At 43.7% G+C, this 21,987-nt stretch overlaps 4 protein-coding genes and 1 long non-coding RNA gene across 5 annotated transcripts in view; 3 read left to right on the top strand and 2 right to left on the bottom strand.

Moving 5' to 3' along the window:
• Positions 1-7,698: 7,698 nt before the first annotated feature.
• Positions 7,699-10,961, bottom strand: LOC144702147 (magnesium transporter MRS2-5-like). Its single transcript, XM_078574051.1, has 9 exons — positions 10,006-10,961; positions 9,811-9,881; positions 9,573-9,701; positions 9,141-9,440; positions 9,019-9,066; positions 8,424-8,925; positions 8,106-8,209; positions 7,964-8,004; positions 7,699-7,880 (listed from the first exon to the last, which is right to left on the bottom strand). The coding sequence occupies exons 1-6, from the start codon at positions 10,418-10,420 to the stop codon at positions 8,695-8,697; spliced, it is 1,194 nt and encodes a 397-aa protein (XP_078430177.1). The 5' UTR covers positions 10,421-10,961; the 3' UTR covers positions 7,699-7,880; positions 7,964-8,004; positions 8,106-8,209; positions 8,424-8,694.
• A 307-nt stretch (positions 10,962-11,268) lies between these two features.
• Positions 11,269-12,555, top strand: LOC144702149 (uncharacterized). The gene is made up of 2 exons (XR_013581199.1): positions 11,269-12,087; positions 12,187-12,555. It is a non-coding gene; the product is annotated as an uncharacterized LOC144702149 (long non-coding RNA).
• On the bottom strand, positions 12,091-15,279 carry LOC144702145 (exocyst complex component EXO70A1-like). The gene is made up of 2 exons (XM_078574048.1): positions 14,904-15,279; positions 12,091-14,124 (listed from the first exon to the last, which is right to left on the bottom strand). Exon 2 carries the CDS (start codon positions 14,077-14,079, stop codon positions 12,226-12,228), a length of 1,854 nt encoding a protein of 617 aa, XP_078430174.1. The 5' UTR covers positions 14,080-14,124; positions 14,904-15,279; the 3' UTR covers positions 12,091-12,225.
• Positions 15,280-17,338: 2,059 nt separating this feature from the next.
• RPA70B (RPA70-kDa subunit B) lies at positions 17,339-21,020 on the top strand. The gene is made up of 12 exons (XM_078574050.1): positions 17,339-17,590; positions 18,065-18,211; positions 18,298-18,453; positions 18,585-18,762; positions 19,008-19,278; positions 19,375-19,477; positions 19,564-19,688; positions 19,877-19,955; positions 20,039-20,186; positions 20,284-20,444; positions 20,509-20,629; positions 20,714-21,020. The coding sequence occupies exons 1-12, from the start codon at positions 17,454-17,456 to the stop codon at positions 20,903-20,905; spliced, it is 1,818 nt and encodes a 605-aa protein (XP_078430176.1). The 5' UTR covers positions 17,339-17,453; the 3' UTR covers positions 20,906-21,020.
• Positions 21,021-21,053: 33 nt separating this feature from the next.
• The window catches only part of LOC144702148 (LRR receptor-like serine/threonine-protein kinase RPK2), a 1,111-nt gene continuing 177 nt past the window's right edge, over positions 21,054-21,987 (top strand). The window contains exon 1 of the mRNA XM_078574052.1: positions 21,054-21,987. This exon is cut by the window's right edge and continues 177 nt beyond it. Within this exon, the coding sequence (XP_078430178.1) occupies positions 21,078-21,987 (910 nt within the window). The 5' untranslated portion in view covers positions 21,054-21,077.

Below are 21,987 nucleotides of genomic sequence, written 5' to 3'. Positions count from 1 at the left end.
AAGACAAATATAAAAACCAAGACATACAAAGCTAAGAACACCACCTTTGCATGGATCGCATTAGGGATTTCTTGGTTTCTTGTGAGAAATCCATTCTAATTTCTCTCCATCTATTCTCACCAAAAGCAGCACCAAGGAAGGGGAAGAGAAAAAAGAAGAGGGCATCAAGCTGACTCACATGGGCATCAAATGAGGGCTAGCCCCTATACTTACACTGTTAGGATAAAAAATTCATAAAAGTCCTTGGGAAAATTTTACTGATGTTCTCATCTTCAGAAATAGTAATGAAAGCCCCAACACTTTTAGTATACCCACGAACGTCTAGAAATATTGTGTGTGGCTTTATAAGCCCATTGACTGAATAAACTTTATTTTCCTACCTTGTCAATTAACAATATCACCTGCAAATAAATCAACAAGGGATTGATTTAACCCAATCAATTGATTAATCAACTGCTTGCGAGGTGCCACGCTACACGACATACTCTAGTCGCGCACCCTCTTGCCTGATAGTCTGTCAAGTCGTGCACTTCCAAGATGACATCTGCAAACGATGGAGTGGACTACACACTCCACATTTTGCATCACTACGAGGGCTCTCCCAACTCCTGCTGGCACGAGTGACTATCTCCCGACCTTCATTAGGTACCACCTACGTACTTCTTTCTTTCCTGCAACATGGGCTTGGGTGAGTAGGGTTCGAGTGTAATTGGGACATGTACGCTCGCTCCACACCTAAAAATGATGAAAAATACTACATTATATAAATAAACATCCCCTGGATGGTGTCCAATGCACGGATGGATTGGCCTACGGGCAAAACCGCAGGGTCGGATGTACCCCATACTGTGATTTTGCCAAACAAAACACGACATACTCTAGAAGATACAAATGGGTACATCAACTCACTCATGGAAATTTTATTAGTTATTGTGTACATATAATCCTTCCTCTGGGTGGGACTCTCGAATGACTTAAGGATCATTAATTGGAAAACCTGATTGGTCATTCTAGTTAGAATCAATGCATTGAAAAATCACCTGAGAATGACTTCTCCATATTTTAACTACACTAGCTAGGGATTTAATTACATATTCTTTCTTTCATCATTCTGGTCTAATATCAAGGTTGGACGTTCATATCTTGACCAGAAAACCACCTTTGTAAATTTCTTACCCCATCCAAGCTAGAACAGTTTAGAATATCGCGAAGAAAGGCTCATAGTTCACAGTAAAACACAATTGTCAATCAAGAAGGTGTCTTTGATATCTTTGGTCCAAGGAATATTTAAAAACCAAGACATGAAAAACCAAATTGATGCCACTGAGGGATTTATGCAGATCAATTAAGAGAACTCTTTCCCCACAGAGCACATTTTGACTAGTAGTATTTAGAACACACGTTTAAAGACTTATGATCATTGTATTATAATCTCATAATTATTACTTCATTTTTGGATGTATAAATGGGCTTAAATTATAAGCATTACAGATGAAATATAATGAATGTATGGTATTAATGAATATGGAAAAGTGGAAGAATATGAGACTCCAATCATTATTCTCAGCTAGATACTAATCCTTCTTATGGTGAGTTTTATAATATGTGCAAGAGAAACAAGAGAAGATGGAAAAAATGCAAGCTGAAATGATCAGAATGTTCCAAGAATTTAAGACGGAAATGGAGCAGATGAGATAGGCAAAAATAAAATAGTGAAACAAATACAAAATGGTAAAATGGAAAAAGAATAAATTCTACATCCTACCATTATGTTGACTCACAACTCAGCTTTAAATTAATCAAACGAATTTACATTTTGTTAAAATCAATGTTTTATCTAAAAACCTTTTGAAACCATTTATGAAATTTCAAAATTATGGAATGGAAGGTATTAACAAGTATTTATAAATTTAAAAATAAGATGAAATATTAATTCCTCCATAAAATTTATATGTACCTAGGAATATAGTACCAAATTCTAAAGATTTTGTTCCATCCATTCCATTCCCAATGATTTGAAAAATTATAAAGTTAAACCAAATGCTTATGATGAATATCTCCTTTATATTTTTCAGCAAGTAATTATTACAGTTTTATTGACTAAAGCAATAGAGCATATTCCATTTTTTGCTGAATTTGTGAAGAATCTATGCACGTCTAATAGAAAATAGAAAAAAATTATTTTTTATATGAAAAATATCATTTCTATTCTATAAAGTCTTATGTAAATTTAGGGATCCATGATCTTCCCTGATCAGGTATGAGATGTGAGGAATGATCTTCTCCAAATCATTTATTGATTCAGGAAAAAGTGTTAATATTTTACCAAAATCTTTACATGATAAATTTAAGTTTGGGTATTTAGAAACCATGTTTTTAGAAATACATTTAGCCGATGGCTCTTTCAGGAAACCCTATGGATTATTGGATGATGTTATTGTTAAAATAACACACTGTTATTCTCCAGTTGATTTCATTATAGCTCATATGAAGGTAATAAAAGATCTTATAATACTCAGATCATTTTGGGTCAACCCTTCTTTACTACATATAGGGAAGAGACATTGTGAATATGGAATAGCACATCTTAAGGGGGATATAAAATTTGAAATTAACACGTCTAAATTGATGACATATCCTGAAAAATTTTACAAAGATGTATGCTCACTTGAAGCTTAAGAGCATGTTGTTTATGATTCTTTTTTTTCATGGTCTCAAGAACTTCCTAACAACTGAAAATTTATTTAGAATGATGTTTGCTCTCTTGAGGCAAAGATTGATTTGACACCGTCACCATCAACATTGATCGAATTATTTTTAGGATTAAATGAAGATTTTTTGTTTATCACTTCAGCATCTTTATCCATGCTCCTGGAATATAAATTACTTTGATATATTTAGAAATTTTATATCTACCTTTGTGTGGTTTGTTTATGATATCAAGGGAACTAGTGCATCGTATGCATTAATAAAAATTTTACTGGTGAAAATACTATGCTTACTAGAGAATATTAGAGGAAATCAAATTGTATCATAAAGGATCTAGTTATAAAAGATATACCAAAATGTTTAGAAGCTGGATTTTTTTATTCAATTTCTGATAGTCCTTGGATAAGTTCTATGCGTGTAGTGCCTACGAAAAATATGGAATCATTGGGCCATAAATATAAAAAGAGAATAAATTCAAACTAGAATATCAGCTAAATGGAGAATATATATTCATCAAAGAAAACTTAATGCAACATCCAAAAATGATCATTATCCCTTCCCTTCCTTAGTGAACTCTGGGTAAAATTAGAAGGCCAAAAGTATTAATGTTATCTAGATGGTTATTCACCATAAAGACCAAAAAACCTATTTTTTGTCCATTTGGAACTTTTGGATTTAGGAAGATGCTGTTTAGACATATAAGATGCTCCAGCTACCTTTCTAGCTAATTTTCAGAATTAGTAAGAGGCCATTTCAAAATTGTCCTAGATGATTTCTCTGTTTTGGGTCAAATTTTAGATGCATGTTTGGTTAATTTATAATTTTTTTTACAGGTATGTGATGACATCAACTATGTAGTGATAAATATGTGTTTTATGATTTAATTTGATATTTATATCAAGAATGCGCATAAATATATCACTTATTCATGTTGAAAATGAAATTAACACAGTTTTTTAATCGGACCTAATTCATGGGGTTTGATGATCTATGAACTAACCCCACTTGATTCTCTCGAATCAAGAGGGTTTTTCTCATGATTTCTTTGGAATATCATTTTATTACAAGACTTGGGCAATGATAATATTAATGATATACCAATGATGGAGGAGAGCAGAAACCAAAGCACAATGAATCCAACTATGGACCAAGCCTAATCTGGATCCCAAAAGGAGCTTAAGCCCAATCAAAGAAGGGGATTATTTTTATGGAGAATCAAGTGGGTGCTTTCTATTTTTTCCCTATAGAGGGAATGATATCAGATGTTGTGGATGGCATCGTCGCAGTGAAGGCAAATCTTTGTAATGCATCCTTCTACTTGATTGCGTCTCGATGACCATGGTCAGTTCCTCGATGGGACACCTAGATGGGTTTTCGAAAACGGATGAATGCAGATGTTATGATGCGAGGGTACAGAGACGTGTTTTCGGTGTCCACAACCTGGCTATGATACAAAATGATGTTGGACGTTGTCGATGGTGTCGTCCGACTGATTAAATCAATAAGTGAATGTAACTACGTGATTCAATTGTCCTAGGTGAAACGTATGTGCAGGGGCCGACGAGTGGGTTCCGCCGAGTTCTGAGTTCCAAAGTAGACAACCGGTGATGGTGACGGTGACCTTCTGATGGACGATGACGACTACGGCGTCAAACAAAACAAGTCCATAGGGCTCGCACGTAACGGACGGCCTCGACCCGCGGCAAGGAAGACACTCAACTTTGTAGTTTTCTCGATAAATGTCTCTCACCTAATTTACCCCGAGCGCGGTGGAGTGTAGTCAAAGATATACTGAAAGACTTAATATAACTGACGAGCAATGAGAACGATGTACCTCATTGATAAGGCATTCGTCGTCAGAGTCTGCATTGGGCACAAACAGGTGCGGGCAGGTGTAGGGGAGTGATGCCGGAGAGAGGACGGAATAGCTCGATCGGTGACCGGAGTGCTGCGCTGGAGCAATTGGTAGAACTCAGAGGCGGTACAAAGGCGAGCGAGTGGACCGGTGGTAGCACAGCTCAAGCACTCGCTAATCCTAACTATGCGTCTGGATCGTGGAACGGTACGGATGCAAACTTCAGACCTTCAGGCTGGAAGACGGCACGCGGCCGATGCCGGAGATTCCGCAGCCTATTGAAGTGCACACCAATAGTTTCCGCTTGAGGGATCCAACACTGCCAGAAATGCCCCGGATAACACTCCAATGTCCACGTTGGGGAATCTCTAAGAGTGCCGGGGAAGGAGAAGCTGCGTCACCAGGCCGCTCGAAGGATTTTTCCAATCAAGCGTCAATGACCTGCCTTTCCGTCGTTCTGAGGATGTATTGACCACAAAGGAGTGGCATCAGCTGACCGCCTGGTGATCACCGATCGGACGGTGATATTTAATCGCGGCCAATTCTCATGACTCAGATCAATTTTTCGTCGACCAGTGATGTTCAGACCACAACTGGGACCAAGTCGTTCGACCGCTAGGAGTTCTCTGATCGTGCACCCTTGCTGGGCAGCGACAGGTACAACGAAAGGAGATGCGGGGGCGTTCAGTTCCCAGACCCCCACGAGACTCCAATGTCGTCGAATCTCTGTGGCCTCAGAGATTGACTGTGTCCGTGGAATCGAACGCCGTGCAGGCATTCCGTTGGACTAGCTTGTCCGATGGTCCTCGCTGATCGTCGTAGATCTTTCTGCGTTAACAAACGGTGATTCTTCGCCGGGGACTCAGACACTGAAACGTCGTGGCGGCCTGTTCCAACACAATGGGAATGATCGGTTCAGCAAGTCAATGCTCCTGGACGGTCATAGTATCTTCCGGTAAGAGGGACGCCACAATGTTCCCTTTCTTCTCTTCGATTGCAGGGCGGTGAAGTCCACGCTAGGAGTCACGTCCTTGGGTCGGTGGGCGGGCTTTCAATTTGATAATTCCTGGTCTTTTTCCTGATCTTCTTCTTCCTCTTCTTCTCCCTCCCTCTCACCTTCCTCCTTCCTCTTCTCCTCTCTTGGGTGAGATCTGAAAATGTCTTGGAACTGCAAACTGAAAATTCCAGATCTGGGGAAGAACGTGGGGCCATCATGGCCTTATATAGGGTCATGATGGGCCCCTTACATAGGGTCCAACAAGGGGAGTCCAATAAGAGACCCCCCCTTTTAAAACACAATTAAAGGACATAGGGAATGAAACGACGTGAATATGAAAACGATGACAAAAACAATATGGACGAAGACGAAAACACAATGATACGAACGCGCACGTGCTCTACCCGGGGTATTTAAACCCGGGCGTCTTCACGGGTGTTTTGGCGTGTCGGTCAGGCTGGAGACGGACCGGTGGCGATGCTGATGACGGCGATGACAGCTCCGCTGATGATTTGTTGGCGTGATCTTGATGCACTCCATCAGGGAGGCATGATATTGACTAGAAAGATTGCCTAATCTTGGCCAAATATTCTGGGGTTCTCACATTGAGAATCTGGAATTCCTTTTCGTACCCCTTTTCTTCCGCACTTTAATCATCCCAAATATCCTCCCAAACTCTGTTTTGGTAGCCTTGTGTGAGTGTCAGGTTGTTTGAGTGTTTCTTGGATCTACTTTGTTTGAGTGTCAGGTTGAATGAAGAAAGGAATCAAATCATCATATTTAGAGTAAAATGAAGATGAGTGCATCCTTAGCTCAAAAAGTAGTGGCAACAGAGGTTCATACGTTCTTGGAGGTTTCAGCCTTATACACACAATTTTTTTGGCTTTCAGACGATGTGCTGGCTAAGACCCAGGGCTTTCTAACACAACAAACGGTCCTAAAAACATAGTCTTACAGCTCAAGTTATTGCATTTTTTGCGGAACCTGAAAAAATTCATTCTGATAAATGGCCGCAATGCATTTTAGGGCGCCACCACCCCAAATCCAAGGTGCTCGTGCAGGCAGACCTTGGCGCCCTTTGCCAAAAATTACCATAAGCCATTTAAGTAGTCATTATGAAAGTATAATATTCAAAAAGTTTCTCAAAAATATATTTAAAATTCTTCTTAATGTAATTTAGGTTTTCCTTTATTCCATTTGCTCAAAAAAGAGACTGTTGCTTCTATTTGAGTTGGTTTTGGTTTTTATATGTAAAGACTTTATATATAATTGTATGAAAAAATCTTCTGATCAATTTCTGGCTCCCTGTGGTTCGACCCTTACCGAAGTCTATATTTAGAAAGGAAATATTGTAAATTTGTGTTTAATCCAGGAATTAACAACTTATACCCTTTTTTCTAGTTAATTACTAGTTATTTCACCTGTTCAAGTGATAATCATTTACATGAGTTGTATTAATGGTCTGCTTTCAATGTGAAGTGTATTAACCTATATCTTCATATTACTTTGAATAGTGGAACATAAAATGGCTGAAGAAATACACCCTTATCTAATGGGTATATTTAATGAAAATATACATTTTAAAAATATTGCACTCAAAAATTCATATTTTTAATGTTTAAATTGCAATTGATTCATTTTTGTGGTTAAATTGTAGAGATAAACATAACCAGTTCCCCTCTCTTGATCCCAAAATTATTATCAAAGGCAGAAATGATTTAGACGATATAGTTACAAAAAAATTATTCAAAATATTTGGCAGGCATACAATTACGATGATAGTAGGCAGCAAGAGCTTCACCATCCTAGAGAGTAGCATTAACAAGAGAAAACTGTTGGGATAAGAAAAGCGAGGGATTACAATATATTATAGTATATTAATAAAAAAGGAGAGATTGCATACCCGTATCAACATAATTATGTTGTTTAAAAGCCAATCACACTTTTATTTCTTGTTAAAATTTGTTAAAAATAAATCATATTCATTATCATTCATATGGGATATTTATGACAAAGTCCATCTATACATAAATGATATTTATAATGAGATCATATTACAGTGATCAGATATCTTGAAATTCATATTCCAAACATTCATGTTAATATGATATTCAAGCGCAATTATTGGCTACCAAAGAGACCTTATTAAATTATTCCCACAGCTGTATGACTAAATATGTTTCAATACTATGTTAGATGAGAATTCTTCACTTCATCCTTCATTTCACGCATTGGTGTCAATAAAGTTGATAATCTTTCCATATATAGCATATATAACCAGCAGAGGCTTCACCTCCATCCAAAGCCCTGTGATCCTTGCTGCATAAAAAGTCTAATCAATTCCAATACCACACAGAAATGGGTTACTATTACGCAAATGAATAAAGTATTCCGCAGCTTACGTTTGATGATGTCTCTGGACTGGCTGAACTCCTCCCTTAAACTATGATCATCGGTGGCGCATGAAAGCCATGAAACATGTGAACAGAAGCCATTTGTCAGATGAACGTAACCATAGTTTGGTCAACATCACCAATGGACAACCTCTTGTGATGATGTCGAGGTCCCACTACTTCCAATGAAGAGTTTTAGATGAGAGAAGTCTTCAACAAATTCCCAAATTTATTTGAAAATGTCACAATCATACTCTGCAAACAAGAAAAACCCATAAAACAGGAATCTTTAAGGTGACATAGATAAGAGAAGTTCTAAAGTTTCTCTCCAGTTTCTCTTATTACGACATCAATCGCAGAAAAATACATTCAAATGACAGCGCACAGAACATAAAATGAAACTTTGGCGACCAGAGAGGAGTAAATTTAGTGAAATTCATTGGCAGTTCAATCTTTGGTGATCACGCACCTCGCATGCAGCCCTCAAGGAATGTTGGCTACCAAATAAACTCCAGCTTAGATACAAACAATCAGGATAAAAGGCCGTTGACAAGAGCTGATCCCCAAGATTATGAACCACTTTTCCAAAAACCTTAACGCAAGGTCTTCACGTAGCAAGCGCTAATGTATATAGTAACAGGCAAAACCGAAAAAAGAAGAGATCTTTAATTCTTAGAAAGGTTAAGGCAGCAAATTCTTCCACAGATGATCAAGTCGGCACAGCAACGAATCAACCTGCACTACAAATGCAGCAACTTCCTGTGTTTGACGTAGAGAAGAAACAAGACATAAATCAACCCACAACAGAAGCCAGCTGACACTAATGCAGAACCAAAGTTGGATGGACGGTCAAACAATGGGTCAGCAAAGTTCATCCCAAATACCGCAGTCACAACTGTGAATGCCGCAACCACAAAAGTGGCTCCCGAGAGGAGCAACCCGATTTGGATCAGCTGGTTCTGAACGTTGTCCTGACATTCGCATCATAGGAAAATAATTATAATTCTGGAACAATCACATCACTTGTACTAAAGGGGGAAAATCAGAGAAAATTATTCTCTCACTAGTTTGATGTTGATGAAGTCTTCAGTGTCATCAATGTACTCCTTCAGCTGAAAGATCATAATCGTATAAAGTAACCACATGAGAAGAATCAAGTAAAAATCCGGGAATGATGCTGACTTACCGACTGAAGATTGCTCGAAGTGTTGTCAACAATGACAAAGTATGCTTCAAGCAACATCTCAAGCTCTTCAATCTGAACGGCACTGTCAGAGCTCTTCGAGCTCGGCGTCTTTTCCAACAGAGCAATCCTGCTGCTACAGCTCGAAGCCTTTGATGCCACAGGCTCAATTCCAAGGAGTGTCCACTTCGGTCTCTTCAAAGAAACATAGCAAATTTCCTCTTCCCGAGATTGTTTCTCAGACAAGTACATCTCTGCCATGTCACCATCGTCGTCCAACAGGTTTTCTAGTTCGTCTCGGACCTGAGAAAACCATATAAATCACAAGTTTGCAGGCTGGAGAATTGATGTGGTTTAATGTAAATCATATAAATCATATAAAACCATATAAATCATATAAATCACATGAAATTCATGTGGGTTGTTCTACCTTACCTTCTGAACGCGGTGAGTCAAAGCCAGAAGCCGGGTCTTGAGCCGGCGAACTTGATCCAGCTTGGTGGTGCTGATAGATGATGCCAGTTCCTCGAGTAGGGAATAGATTTCCACTTCCAGGTCATTCACCTGCTCAAATTACTCGGATGAATTTTAGATATGTGAATCGCAATTTCAATGTTCATTCAAGAAGTTGCAAGTGAAATTGATCCGAGTTCTTCGTTTTGGGAAATCAGACCTGGCCGTCAAGCAACGCGCAAGCCATTTCTAGGGCAAGCTCTAATGCCTGGAATTCAAATGGGAGATCCTCTGGTCCAGGAGAAGAAAACAAGAAAAGAAGCAGAAATCATCAGCTGAAATTTTGAGTTGACAAATGAACGCGCAGAAGGCGTATCCACCGAGAAAAACTATGAGAAATTCAACATTTAATTACCTGTGTGGTTTTTCTTGAGTCGAAAACACAACTCCGACACAAACTGCAAGGCGGGACCGTCACCGGAGTTCATCAGGATAACCTCGTCAGCAGTGATTATGCACCGGATTTTCTCCAGATTGACGACGATGGCCTTCTCACGGCTCAGTATCGTCGAAGGACAATAGAAGAGCGGGTCCAGAAGCCGTAGATCTCTAGACGGCAGCGAACAACGCTTCATCATTGTTCCTTTGTCGAGTATTATGTCGCGTGAATTCCCCTCGCGATCGATCTGCGTCCAGGAACGAGTCCCTTGGCCTCGCTTCTTCACGTTCGAGGCCGTAAACCGCTGCCACTGCGAAAAATTCAGACCGCTGTCGACGGACGCTGGTTTCGGAATATCAAGCCGACGCGCCGGGCGACGAACCGAATCCATGACAAGATCGCGCTATCCTCTGACTGCAACAAATTTTTCGGTGCCCTGGCACAGGACAACGATCAAGCAGGTTTCATACCTCATCTCTTCTTAAATTCGGCCGAATTCCTCGTGTTCCAAGACATTCTTCACGAAATCAACGGTGACTGTGAAACTTTCTTCACGAAAATCTACGAATTCCACGACCTGAACGCTCCTTGATTGATGATGACAAGCGCATTGGCGAAGGTGAACAACAAATTTCAAAAGTTCTGCAAATTCTCCTCGCGAAGGATGGAATTCTCATCGGCCGGTGTCCATCTCGGAGAATCCTGCCTGCCATCTGCCCCCAAAACCAGAATTAAAACAACGATCCAACGGCGGAGATCGCGCGCGGGGAGAAAAGGGCAGATCAAGATTAGGATTCTATCAACAGTATCGGATTCTACGATGTTCCGTTGGTATGTGTGACGGGACGGGACGGGACGTGGCACTACCACGCGCAGATGTCATAAACAATAAATAAATAGGGGTTGAATCACCAAATGTCACGAACTTTCCCCGTTGCTCACCGTATGTCATGTACTTTAGAAATATCACCGTATGTCACAAATTTTTGAAAATTATCATGGTGTGTCACGAAGCTTGGCCGCCGGTGACGTGGACGATGACATAGGTGCCACGGGTGAAGCCGAGCCTTGTCATCGGCCATGTCATCGTCCACGTCACCGGAAGCGAAGTAGGGGCTCCGATTCTGGCGTTTTTGGCGATTTTGGCTGGATCTTGGCGATTTGGGTGGCGATTTGGTGGATCAAGAAGACGAAGAAGATTTCCGGACGATTTGGGTGGATCTCTGCGGTAAGATTTCGCCGTTTTTTTTTTTGTCTTGGATTTCTTTCTGCGATTGATCGCTGAGAAATGAAGAATCGGGGATGTTAAATCCCCGATTCTTCATCGTGAATCTGAGAATGGGGATTTCGATCGCGATTTTTTCGATCGAAACCCTTTCTTTGGTGAGCACCGTGAACAGAAGAAAAAGAAGATTGCGATCAAAAGATTGTTATGAGGATTTTGATCGGAAGATTTTGATCGGGAGAAGAAGAAGAAGAAGAAGAAGAAGAAGAAGAAGAAGAGGAAGAAAAGAAGAAGAAGGAGAAGAGGAAGAAAAGAAGAAGGAGAAGAGGAAGAAGAAAGGGAATCCATTTATCTTTCTATCCATCTTTCTTATCCTCTTCTATCAATCCTCTTCTTATCATCTTTATACAACTATACCTGCATCAATCTCACCGCATCTGCTTCTCTCTTACCCAACAATCTTTCTCCACCTGTATCCCCGATTCTTCATTTCTCAGCGATCAATCGCAGAAAGAAATCCAAGACAAAAAAAACGGCGAAATCTTACTGCAGAGATCCACCCAAATCGTCCGGAAATCTACTTCGTCTTCTTGATCCACCAAATCGCCACCCAAATCGCCAAGATCCAGCCAAAATCGCCAAAAACGCCAGAATTGGAGCCCCTACTTCGCTTCCGGTGACGTGGACAATGACATGGCCGATGACAAGGCTCGGCTTCACCCGTGGCACCTATGTCATCGTCCACGTCACCGGCGGCCAAGCCTCGTGACACACCGTGATAATTTTCAAAAATTTGTGACATACGGTGATATTTCGAAAGTACATGACATACGGTGAGCAACGGGGAAAGTTCGTGACATTTGGTGATTCAACCCCAAATAAATAAGCAATATTTTCCTGCTTACACTAACTGGGAACCGAGAATTACACAGGGACAGGGTATACATACTGTACATGGAATTGTAACAGAATCAGGCTGGCCCTCGGCGTGGAGGAGGAAGAGACTTGGGCGATCCGAGGAAGAGATCGAGGACAAGGCGCTGCAGATCATCGACGGAGAACTTGATGTACTTCTCTCTACGGCGGACGCCATCGAGGTGAGCTTCGTGCCTACCCTTGAAGATCATGTAAGCCTGGAGAACATTCATGGAGATGGAGATCACGACGTCGTCCCGCAGGCGCTCGTCGCGGATCAACCATCCTGTCTGGATCTTGTAGATCTCCTCAAAGGCATGGTTGAAGCTCTTGAACCTCTCCTTGAGAACTGATCTGGAAGGAGAATGGCTGGATCCATGGCTGAAGATCCCTTCCTCTTTGAAAAACTCCAGAATTGGACTCCAGGAAATCCTTTGGTACATCAGTGCCTGCTGCCGGACCTGCACGTTGCGGGCGCGGATCCAGTCGTCTCCGAGCAGCTCCCGGAGATTGCTTGCCATAGCCTTCTTCGCCATGTAGTGGACATTGTTCATCACAAAGAAATGCCGCAGCGCTTCGTCTGTGTAGAGGTTGGACTTGACCCGGATCTTGTCCTCAAGAACGTTGACCATGGCGAGCAGGCTGCGGCGGAGTGCGCTGCCTTCCTGATCGCCCTCGTGGTGCTGCAACAGTTTGCCGAGCGTCTCATCGTATTCCGCCAAGGCGGCGATGTAGTTCATCACGTACTTGGTGAGATGGAAAGGTCCGCCACCGGGATATGGAGTCGAGGATGAGTATCCGAGGACGGCGTCCTTGAACTTGAAGAAGGAGGCGATGGCAGAGTCCCCGAGCTTGGCTTGCAGCTCGAGGCATTCATCAATGACGGAGTCTTCTTCTTCCTTGGAGGAGAAGAGATCTTCGACAGACGGCATGAGCTCGGCCAAGCACTCAAGCATGTTCAACAGGCCAAATATCTTATCATATTCTGGACGAGAGATAGCAATGGCCATCCCGAAACTTAATAGCTGGAACAAGGACCCCTTGGTGGTGTTGCAGAAGCAAGTTGCACTCTCTGACGGGCCGAAGATGTCGTCGCAGAGCTTCTTCTCTCCGGGGAGGTAAATCTGGCAGAAGACCTTCATTGCCTGAATCCATCTCTTGATCTTGGGGTCCAGGGCCTTGGAATCCATGGCCATGAGCTCCTCCGTGCGGGACTTCGCCACGCGCAGTGAAGCTAGAGATTCCTCCAAAACACCTTTCCTCGTAGAGATGTAAACCTGGATGCACTCTCCGCTATAACCGGACCTGAACATGAGCTCTGCTATGGACTTGAGATCTGGCACGGCAGCCGGGTCCACTGGATCGAACAAGGCATGGTTTAAGCTAATGCTGCCGTCAGCGTTGAATCTGTGATTGAAGGAGTTGTCGCCAAAGGAATTGTTCAGAGACCCTTCGTCTCCATCTCCATGACTATCCTCAAACGACTGAAATGATAGGCGGCCTATATCAGGCGACTGCTGGGATCTTATAAGAATGCGGATGAACTCGTCCTCAAATTTCTCCATTGCTGATTGAAGAAGGCTGCGAGCTCGATCGCGAATCTGACGCCCCCGTGAGCTGGTGTTCTTCTTTACTGCACGCTCCAGGCTCTCGGTCAGCTCTCGAACTTCATCGATGGTACGTACGAACTCCTCTGCTTCCTCTAGTTCGGCATCCAACGCGAAGGCCTTCTCTGAGTCCAAATTCATGATCTTCTCTTGCACCCCATCAAGCCACTCAATAACATCGTCATAGCTGATTCGTTCCGCAGTAGCCCCGTCGAGTAAATCAATGCTGAGGGATGACATCGATTGCACAATATCTTGGGCCAGCCCCATCCCATCTCCTTGTATGTGCATACAGTTTTCCATTAACCCGCGATGAAATTTGAGCTCAGATAATCTCAATGTTAACACCTGTGAAGATTGCAGATTCGGGATTCAGGACTGATCATTGATTGTAAGAGAGATCAACAACTTTCATCGTTTCCGGGACTAGATTCAAGAATGGGAAATATTTTAAAACACAGAAACAATAATATCAGTAAAATTTCGGATGGATCAAACACCAAATCAAAATTTTAGGGTCTCATCTTACTTGCTGAAACAGACAGAATACTGTGAATGAAGGAAAACAGCTAAAAAAGAAGTAAGACTAAATTCAATCACGATCCAAAATTTATTACCACCTGCCTACGACAACAGCAAATCTTCAGGAGATATAGCGCCGAGGCGATTGATAATTTTTAGATACCGATTGAAATTCAGAGAGGTACTGATGGAAAGTTTGAACGAAGCGAAGAATAGAATCTAATTCTGCAACCTATTTCTACTTGCCTCCAGAATCACTCCGATTTACGTCAGCAGTGGATCAACAAATTTCAATCACTAAAAAAAAAAATCGAACAAGCCAACGAAAGTAATTCGCAAGAAAAATACCGCGGGAGTAATTGATAGTCTCGTGAAGCTTAGCTAGTGAGAACTTGACGGGAAAAATCAACGAAGAGATCGACGGCGAACTATAGCCGCGGATTTCAATTTTCTCCATTCTCGTACTTAAAACAGCAATTTCCACCATTCTTCGTCGATTCGAATTGTTGAATACGAAAAAAAGTTAGAAATCACGCGAAGCAGCGCAGTAGGAGGAAGATGAAGCTAGGGTTTCGAGAGAGAAGATGATGGCGGGAAGCCGATACCTAAACGAAGAAGGACATCCAATCACACATTCGAATGCCAGAAATTGAGATACACCGCTGCGCAGGAGATCAGATTTCTCCACCGGCGATCTCGTCTTCCGTCTACTCATCCGCAACCTTCAATCGTCGCAGACCCAAACGAAAGAGTCGTCTTCTAGCTCTCCCTCTGTCTGCGTCTCTCATAGTCTTCTAGTCGTTCTCTAGCGTTCGTTATCGGCCAGTTATAAAGTGCGCGATTGGCCGGGACGTTTAGACGGATCGGGACCGGTCTCCTATGCGATCACGTCATCCAAACGTCCCGTCTGGCGTCCAAATTTCACGCCTCAGAGAGAATGAGAGCAGCCCTATCCATCTCTCTCTCTCTCTATCAAGTCTCGACTGTTCTGTCTCGTTCTCTCTCTAGTCTCTAGCCCTATCTCTCTCTCTTCCCATTTCTCACCCTATTTCTCACGTTTGTGATTATGTCTCTATCTTTCTCTCCGTCTGTCAGTCTCGCCAGCTGTTAGTTCATTCTATTTTTTTAAGACACGCGAATGGGTTGATCTATTTCGTGATATATTTCAAATTTTCAACATTTTTTCGAAGGCCTCGAGAAAGAAGATGACAGCTTTTCAACATTTTTTTCTTTCTTAAAAATAATAATTCTCATTTTCTCACTTTTTACCACGTTCATGTGATTCACATATTTGTGGTGGGCTTCCGTATTTTTCACGTGTGATGGATGAGGTTGACTGATATATTTAAATATGAGCAAATAGGCTGATTACATTCATGGATTATCACAGTCACAATTTTCTAAGAGATAAATACGTGGAATAATGTAGGCTCCTGAGGTTAGATGCACTGATAATTTAAAGGTTCTTTGAGAACAGGGGATGGGGAATGGGGAGAGCAAGACATTCAGGCCCATTTATCTAGTTTCTATTATTTTTTAAATTTTTTCCCCATATATTTGTATTTCCTTTCAAAAAACAAAACAAACATAAGGAGATAAGTTGATTTGAGAATAAATAGAGCTCCGAGGAAGGTGCCATGTGGAGTCACCTTACTGGCTCTCGCCAACAGCAAATATGTTGCCCTTATATTCTTCTGCACTCACTAGCCTGCAGCTAGTGTGTCACATTCCTTCTTCACAATAACCCGCCCCCTGTCATGCATCAAAATTGGTGTCAGAGCCGAAGGATGGCATCAAATTGGTATCAGTACATGTCTGTCTTAGTTGTCCTGCATCGGCCCTTATCCGAAGAGACCCTTATCAACTGACCATGTAAACATTTAAGTTACACGTAGATAGCGATGTAGATAGATTATAAAATGAGTGATACATCACAGTCCAGAAGCCTGGGTGTATCTATACATGGACCAGTCATTATTATAAATGATAAAAGCAATATGCATATTTATATAAATATTTTAACATTAAAAATGATAATTTTATCGGTTCATATGAATTTTGAATACATTATTCATTACTATTGCCTCACCAAGATTTTATTACTTCTCTGAATACCAATAATGCGTGGGTAGTTTTAATGTGAGCGAAATATTTCCTGGATTTCAATTACATCATGGAGAAGTAATAAGGACTTTCATTAAGATTATACAGATCCTTGATAATAAATTACTTTTAATCTTAACCCTATGGGTGTCGAATTATTCTCTCTTAGTCGGATCAGGCAAAGAATCTGTTCTTGAACCGGCCCACCTGGTGTTCTGATTGGATTGCCCGATCTCAAAGTGAATGGATACGGAATCCAAAATATGAGAGGGTATAATAGTACCCACATTAGGATCCAAATTTGCCAACTATTGGGACTATAGATCCGGGATGCGGACGGGATGGTTTTTTCATCCCTGGATGAGAAAATCGTCCTGTCCGGGGGCGAAGACGAATTCTGGGACGAAAATTCGTCCTGGGGACCACCGGACGGGACGGTTTTCGTCCTCTGGGACGAAAAAACCGTCCGTCTGGAGGCCTCCAGATGACGGACGGACGAAACTGTACGGGAAACTGCCGGATTCACATCTGACGGTTGAGATGTTGTCACGTGGCCTCGCAAGGACAATTTATAATATATTATAATATGTTATAGTATATTATAAATATACAATGTATTTCTTCATCCGGGACGAATTTTGGGACGAAAACTCGTCCCAGGAGGACTGGACGAGACGAAAAATCGTCCCAGGATTATCGGACGGGACGGTTTTTTTGACGCGGACGAAAACCGTTCCGTCCTTTGTCCCGACGCTAACATGCGACGTAGGACGGGACGAAGTTCGTCTCGAACCGTCCCGTCCCGTCCGCGTTCCTGAACTATATTTGGGAGGGTAAAACGGATTTGAATTGGCGCCATTTCCGGTCACGTCTAATTTGAGGTGAAACTTTCCCGCTCTGTTGATATTCCCGCTCAGTAGATCACCCACCGGGTACAAAACAAGGGGCAGCAGTCCAATCTCTATTTTCTCGTCCCCGATCTGAATCGGCGCTCTGCTTGCTCTTGTTTCTTCGTTGATCATCTTGTTCTAAGGGATCGCTATCTTTGGAAGATGTCGAAGACGGTCACTCGCGGCGCAATATCTGCGATCTTGTCCAATCCGAGCCCCGACTCGCCTGATGCAGTACCGGAGCTCATAGTCCAGGTCGTGGACCTGAGGCCCATCGGCAATAGCGCTTCACGATTTACGTAAGTTTGTCTATCGGTGTTAACCGCAGATCTTCTTTGGATTTCCATCATTTGGATCACTTCTTTGTTGTTTTCGCGTCATCCGACAATGACGCATGACTCTGTAATATTTTCTTATGTCCTTCGTTTTGTCATCCGATTCCTTTTTAAATCAACATCGTCTACGAGATTTCTGTTCTGTTGATACGTTCCTTTTGTTAATGGCATTATCATATATCCTAATGCATCTCGTATCCCTCAATAATAGTGACCACCTTCGTGGCCGTCGCTTTTCGTTTTTTTTTCTACCTCTTCTCTTTGTAACTCATGTCAACAATTTTTCTTAATCTTCTTATTGACAAGAGTGCTGCGATTGTGTTTTGTTCTGCGCGCTGCTCTGGGCATTCAGCAACCACCTATTTCACTTTCATGCTTAAGTATCTATTCTACGACGTCACAAGTTTACATCACACTTATTATCCTTCATATATTCAGGTTCATGGCTAACGATGGAAAAATGAAGATGAAAGCCATGCTTCCGACTCATCTTGCTTCGGAGATCAATTCGGGAAAGCTTCAGAACCTCGGCCTAGTGCGTGTCTTGGATTATACTTGCAATTCAATTCCCAACCAGACGGAAAAGTAAGGCGATAATTTAATAAAATTTGTACTTATTTATTCCCGTTTTCTAGGACATTCTTGCTCACCAGTTGCACTCGTCGTCTTAGGGCTCTGATCGTGACCAAATGTGAGGTGATTTCCTCTGCGCTTGACAATGAAATTAAAGACGAGGCCAAAAGCGATGGGCTTGGCATAATGTTGAAGCCGAAGCAAGAATTCGTCGCCAAGTCTGCGGCACAGATCGTCAGTGAGCAGCGTGTAAAGTACGTCCTAAACAGCTAAAAACATTCATTTTATTTGATCATCAATTGTTTGATCCTAAAGTTGATCTTGATCCGGTTACTTCAAACTTGTGCTATTAAATCTCTTAATAGTAAGACTTTTTGTTTTCCAGTGCTGCGCCAACTGCGAGAATGGCTATGACAAGAAGGGTACACCCACTGGTTTCCTTGAATCCTTATCAAGGTAACTGGACAATCAAAGTCCGTGTAACAAGTAAGGGAAATATGCGTTCATATAAGAACCCCCGCGGTGAAGGTCACGTATTCAATGTGGAATTGACAGATGAAGACGTAAGCAAGACAACTTTTTCATGCATATCTTTTCAAATGTTCTGTACGCTGGAATTGTTCCATCCATCTGACCTTTCTCTCATCTCTCGAATTATTCATTAGCTTACATTTGGCAAAGTGAAATTCATTCTGTTTTAAATCCGTGTACTGCCATCAGCCTCGTTTTCAACGTTCTAAACTCGCATCCCCTTCAAACTGTCTTACTGAACTGAATTGCTAAGTTTGAGTTTGATTAATGGGAGCAGGGCACACAGATTCAAGCGACAATGTTCAACGACGCTGCCAGGAAATTCTATCCGAAGTTTGAACTCGGAAAGGTGTATTACATATCTAGAGGCTCCCTCAAGGTTGCCAACAAGATGTTTAAGACAGTTAGAAATGACTACGAAATGACCCTGAATGAGAGTTCGGAAGTTGAGGAGGCTCCAAGCGAAGCAACATTTATCCCTGAGATGAAGTTTGACTTTGTGAAAATCGATGAGCTCGGCTCCTACGTCAATGGAAGGGAACTCGTCGGTAAGTTCGTCTTAATACATGGTTGTCAAAATCATATCAGAAATCACCTGAAGATGATCAAATAACTTCGCTAACAATTTATCGCAACCCGTGCAGACATAATTGGTGTTGTTCAGAGCGTGTCACCTACTCTGAGCGTCCGAAGGAAGAGCAACAACGAGACAGTTCCAAAGAGGGACGTGACCATTGCAGATGATTCGTGAGTCTTAATCTTCGCCTAGGCTCAAAATCCCTAAAGTTCTTCAACATGAATTTCCTGACCTTTAATGAAACTTCGAAAATCAGGAAAAAAACCGTCGTTGTGTCCCTCTGGAACGATCTTGCTACAGATGTTGGGCAGCAGTTGCTGGACATGGCTGACGACTCCCCCATCGTAGCAGTCAAAGGCCTCAAAGTCGGTGACTTCCTAGGTACTTATCTCACCTCTCACTTGAAACCGTCGTCTCCGGCAGGCATCGATAATTGTAACTAGATCACGATCGATCACGAGAGAGTGTATCACGATTAGACGTTGTAGATCGATCTGGACCGTCTGATTCGATCCGATCCAATCACCGAGCCCAAGTGTCGGACCCTGATAAAGTCAAACTCTATTCAGGTGTGAGTCTGTCCTCCATCAGCCGAAGCTCGGTTCTGGTCAACCCGGACTTGCCCGAAGCCAAGAAACTCCGATCATGGTAAGTTTCCTCGCCCAATCACAGCCATTCATTTTCGCTGGATCCTGGCCGTGCGATCTTTAATCATCAATTTCGGCCAACAGGTACGAGTCTGAGGGCAAAGAGACAGCTTTAACTTCCGTCGGCTCCGGCCTCGTCTCCTCCACCGCCAAGAACAGCGCTGCTTCCATGTACGCTGACCGGGTCACCCTCTCTCACATCACGGGCGACGCCAATCTTGGCCAGGAAAAGGTTTTTTCTCTTCTTCTTCCTAGCCGAGTCACGCTATTATGTTCTGGCAGAGATCTTTTCTTCTAACCCGTCTCTGTCACTCGCAATTGTGCAACAGCCTGTCTACTTCAGCGTCAAGGCTTACGTTAGCTTAATCAAGCCTGACCAGGCCTTGTGGTACCGCGCTTGCAAAACTTGCAACAAGAAGGTCACCGAGGCCGTGGACTCCGGCTACTGGTGCGAAGGCTGCCAGAAGAACGACGCCGAGTGCAGCTTAAGGTATATAAATACATCATGTAACCCATGTTCTTATGTTGATTCATACTGAATAAGATTCTTGCAGGTATATCATGGTGGTCAAGGCCTCGGATCCGACTGGAGAAGCGTGGCTCTCCGTGTTCAACGAGCAGGCCGAGCAGATCATCGGCTGCTCGGCCGATGAGCTGGACAGGAAGAGAACCGAGGTCAGCCTTTTTTATTTGGGAAAAAAATAGGATTAAATTTGGTCCGGGGGAATGATATAAATGAATCCGAATTTGGTTTGGCAGGAAGGAGAGGAAGGACTCCAGGCGATGCTCAAGGAAGCGACGTGGGTCCCGCACCTGTTCCGAGTCAGCGTGGCGGTCCACGAGTACAACGGTGAGAGGCGGCAGAGGATCACGGTCCGCGGCCGGTCCGCCGTGGACGGGCCCACCGAGTCGAGGTTCCTGCTCGAGGAGATCTCCACGCTAAAGCGTTGACAAGTCGGCCGGTTCTTTTTCTTTTCTTTTTTTTTCCTTCTCCATCCCGCCTAATTAGCCAGCTGTACAGAGACGGTGCACGCCGCATTTACTAGCTCGAGGGTCCAACTGTCTAGCTTAATTAGCGAAGATTAGGTGTCGGCGGCGGGAAGGAGACGACCCCCAAATCGAGATGAACCCGGTGGAGATAACGGCCGTGGCGTCGGCCGCGGTCCTGTTCTCCATTCTAGTGGGCCTGATCGCGCTCTATGTCTACCAGAGAAGGCGCGGCCCGGCTCAGGCGGCCGTCGCCGGCGAGGTCACCATGTTCGCAGAGCTCGGGGTCCCGGTCACGCTCGAGAAGCTGGTCCGAGCCACGGAGGGGTTCGCGGCGAGCCACTGCATCGGCAGCGGCGGCTTCGGCGCGACCTACAAGGCCGACCTCGGCGGCGGCGTGGTGGTCGCGATCAAGCGCCTGGCCGCGGGCCGGCTGGCGGCCGGCGCGAGCCAGTTCCAGGCCGAGGTCCGGACCCTGGGCCGGTACCGGCACCCGAACCTGGTGACCCTGCTGGGCTTCCACTGCAGCCCGTCGGACATGTTCCTGGTGTACAACTACCTCCCGGGGGGAAATCTGGAGAGCTTCCTGCGCGCGCGGCCGCGGCCGGGCTGGCGGCGGCTGCACGGGATTGCGCTGGGCGTGGCGCGCGCGCTGGCGTACCTCCACGACGAGTGCTCGCCGCGGGTGCTGCACCGGGACGTGAAGCCGAGCAACATACTGCTGGACAGGGAGGCGAACGCGTACCTGTCGGACTTTGGACTGGCGCGGCTGATGGGGAGCTCGGAGACGCACGCGACGACGGGGGTGGAGGGGACGTTCGGGTACGTGGCGCCCGAGTACGCGATGACGTGTAGGGTGTCGGACAAGGCGGACGTGTACAGCTTCGGGGTGGTGCTGCTGGAGCTCTTGTCGGAGAAGAAGGCGCTGGACCCGTCGTTTTCGAGGTACGGGAACGGGTTTAATCTGGTGGCGTGGGCGGGGATGATGTTGAGGAGGGGGCGGGCGGCGGAGTTCTTTGCGGGGGGGCTGTGGGATGGCGCGCCGC

This window comes from Wolffia australiana, chromosome 4 (assembly GCF_029677425.1).
Source record: "Wolffia australiana isolate 7733 chromosome 4, ASM2967742v1".
NCBI classification, from domain to species: domain Eukaryota; kingdom Viridiplantae; phylum Streptophyta; class Magnoliopsida; order Alismatales; family Araceae; genus Wolffia; species Wolffia australiana.
This window is presented reverse-complemented; position numbering and strand designations above follow the sequence as displayed.

Coding starts and splice junctions, on each gene's coding strand:
- LOC144702147 (XM_078574051.1), bottom strand. CDS start 10,420: ATGGATTCGGTTCGTCGCCCGGCGCGTCGGCTTGATATTCCGAAACCA. Junction 9,702..9,810: donor GCGCGTTGCTTGACGGCCAG/GTCTGATTTCCC, acceptor TAATTTGAGCAG/GTGAATGACCTGGAAGTGGA. Junction 8,926..9,018: donor ACTTCATCAACATCAAACTA/GTGAGAGAATAA, acceptor TGCGAATGTCAG/GACAACGTTCAGAACCAGCT.
- RPA70B (XM_078574050.1), top strand. CDS start 17,454: ATGTCGAAGACGGTCACTCGCGGCGCAATATCTGCGATCTTGTCCAAT. Junction 19,478..19,563: donor GTGACCATTGCAGATGATTC/GTGAGTCTTAAT, acceptor TTCGAAAATCAG/GAAAAAAACCGTCGTTGTGT. Junction 19,689..19,876: donor CAAAGTCGGTGACTTCCTAG/GTACTTATCTCA, acceptor AACTCTATTCAG/GTGTGAGTCTGTCCTCCATC.
- LOC144702145 (XM_078574048.1), bottom strand. CDS start 14,079: ATGGAAAACTGTATGCACATACAAGGAGATGGGATGGGGCTGGCCCAA.